Below are 2,863 nucleotides of genomic sequence, written 5' to 3'. Positions count from 1 at the left end.
GTCACATTCATACCAGCTCGAACCAACTCACACTTACCCAAGGTCACACTCACTCACACTCACACCAGCTCACACTCACTAACACTCACACCAGCTTGCACTCAAACTTACCACAGGTCCCACTCACACCTGCTCATACCAGCTCACACTCACTCACACTCACATTAACTCTCACACTCTCGCTCACACACATCAACACCAGTTCACATGCACACCAGCTTGCACACACACTAACTTGCACACTTGTAACTCACTCACTAACTCACACAATTGCACACTCACTAACTTGCACACTCACTAACTCACATTCACACTAATTTAAATGTTAGCTCTCTCACACACACACACTCTAAAACAGAGCTACTCACAAATGATAGTGTCACAGAGCAGCAGTGATTCACATTATTACTGATTAACTAACAGCACTTCCCCCTAATCATCTAGAATAACATTTTATTAAAAATAAAAGTGCAACATTGCTTTACCGTGGAATATTTCAGACTCTCTGTTGAAGGAACGACAAAACCGAGACATTAAAACACAAAAATATCATACTGCATTATTATCCCAATCTCTCTCCTTCCAATGATTTCTCCCTGCCCCTCTCTCCCTGCCCCTCTCTCCCTGCCCCTCTCTCCCTGCCCCTCTCTCCCTGCCCCTCTCCACCACCCCCCTCCCCTCCCACTCTGCACATTACAGTAAAACTCTTCTGTGCATTGCCTTGTGACTCTGCAAGATTTAAATGAACAGGACAGTGACCACCCGACAGCTGCTGAGACCATGTCCTGAGTGAAGTCTGCGTGTAACCTGGTGAGGGCTGTCCAGAGTTGGCACGAGTTGCTGGTATTCTCTACCTCAAGACTGGGCTTGTTTCAGAGTCTGTCACTGTCCACAGCTCTCAGGGAGTCTGTGTCATCTCTCTCTCTCTCTGTCTCTCTCTCTCTCTCGAGCAGTTTAATGTCAATCCTCGGTGGAACTAGCACGGTCAGTGAGCTGGCCAGGCTGCCTTGGACCAGTTTGTAGCTCAGCCTCACAACCCTGTGTTCCTCAGGAAGGGATCATACAGAACAGACAAGAAAATAATCCTGGCCCCACGCAGCTTCCAGTCAGAAACTCCCTGACTCCTACAGGATGAATGATAGGGATGTGAAATACCAGCTTCTCACACACCACACCAGACACACAGAGAGTCAACTTTAACAACTCCAACCTACAGGAAGACTGCTTCTATCGGTAAGTCAGTCACAACCCTCCCAGCACCGCGATCAGCCCCTGCTCCCACACTGTCACTGAACAAAGTCACCTTCTGAAGATGGCCATGCGTCAAAAATGTCAACTTCCTCCCAAACAAACTCATTATTTTCACAGGATCAAAAAGTGCAGAAGTAAATCTCAAATCCCAGCAGATATTATTTAAATTCACATGTAACTAGTAAATAAACAGATTGGCAAGATGTCAGGCCTCCATCACTCAGCAAAGAGCCAAGCTGGACCCGAACCCACGGTCCAGGCACTGGGTCCCACTGTCTTTATTTCTTAATTTCCAGGATGGAGGGATTGTGATCTAAAATAGCCAGGATGATCTTGTCCATATACTGTCTCAATCGCAGATTAATCTCCTCCTGCTCTTGAAAAGCTTCCATTAGCTACAAGGTGAACAATATGGAGTTAGACACAGAGTAAAGCTCCCTCTACACTGTCCCCCCATCACCCACCCCCAGGACAGGGGCTGCACCGGGTTAGATACAGAGTAAAGCTCCCTCTACACTGTCCCCCCATCACCCACCCCCAGGGACAGGGACAGCACGGGGTTAGATACAGAGTAAAGCTCCCTCTACACTCTCTCCATGGTCCCTGGGGCTGTACCCTATAGTTTCATTCGTTAGGTATCTGCTGGGTGAGCTGTGATTGGCTCGTTTACCTGGTCTCGGGTGGCAGTGTCGATTTCCGCAGCCAATGACTGAGCCTTGGTTTGAGTTGCAAACAGATTCTTCGCTTCGTACAAACTCAGGCTGAGGATCTGTCCGTTTAGATCATCGTTCTGCTCTCGTAGTCTCAGGTTCTCCTGGTAAAGAGGTGACAGTGTGGTAATGTCACATCACTGCACAGAGAGGCCACCAGTCACCGAGTGATGAGGGACAGTCTCTACAATAAAGCTGGCTGCAAGGGCAGCTCAGAGCACTCAGACAGCAACACTCTGCAAAACGCTGCCCTCCCCCTCCCCCTCCCCCTCCCCCTCCCTGTCACAAACCCTCTCCCCAGGGTACTACCCACCCCGAGACTGGAGCCCCCAGTCAGATGTCAGGACATTGCTGTGGATTGGGTTGGGGGGAGGGGGGGGGGATGTCATTGAAACATACAGAATATTGAGAGGCTTGGAGAGAGTGAACATGGAGAAGGAGTAGGAGAGACTGGGACCCGAGGGCACAGCCTCAGGGTGAAGGGACAACCCTTTAGAACCTGAGAATGAGAGGAATTTATTCAGCCAGAGGGTGGGGAGCCTCTGGGACTCATTACCACAGGGGACTGTGGAGACCTAGTCAGTGAGTGTCCTTACGACGGGGAGAAAGCAGGAGGACGGGGCTGAGAAACCAATCAGCCCACATTGAAAGGCAGAACATACTCAATGGGCCGAGCAGGTCAGGCAGCGTCCGAGGAGCAGGAAGCTCAACACTTTGAGCATAGGCTCTTCAGGAAGGCGTTTGATAAGGTTCCCCATGGGAGACTGATTAGCAAGGTTAGATCTCATGGAATACAGGGAGAACTAGCCATTTGGATACAGAACTGGCTCAAAGGTGGAAGACATAGGGTGATGGTGGAGGGTTGTTTTTCAGACTGGAGGCCTGTGACCAGTGGAGTGCCA

General features: G+C 49.8%; 1 protein-coding gene across 1 annotated transcript in view; it reads right to left on the bottom strand.

Moving 5' to 3' along the window:
- Window positions 1–787: 787 nt before the first annotated feature.
- Window positions 788–2,863, bottom strand: part of rab11fip4b (RAB11 family interacting protein 4 (class II) b) — a gene marked incomplete at its 5' end in the record, with an annotated part of 3,485 nt that continues 1,409 nt past the window's right edge. Inside the window, 2 exons of the mRNA XM_043684779.1 lie at window positions 788–1,646; window positions 1,922–2,065. Coding sequence (XP_043540714.1) covers window positions 1,530–1,646; window positions 1,922–2,065 — 261 coding nt within the window. The remainder of the gene's footprint in view (window positions 1,647–1,921; window positions 2,066–2,863) is intronic.

The sequence above is a fragment of the Chiloscyllium plagiosum genome, unplaced genomic scaffold (genome assembly GCF_004010195.1).
Source record: "Chiloscyllium plagiosum isolate BGI_BamShark_2017 unplaced genomic scaffold, ASM401019v2 scaf_5658, whole genome shotgun sequence".
Classification (NCBI taxonomy): Eukaryota; Metazoa; Chordata; class Chondrichthyes; order Orectolobiformes; family Hemiscylliidae; genus Chiloscyllium; species Chiloscyllium plagiosum.
Note: the sequence above shows the minus strand (reverse complement) of the source record. Positions and strands in the feature narration are given on the sequence as shown.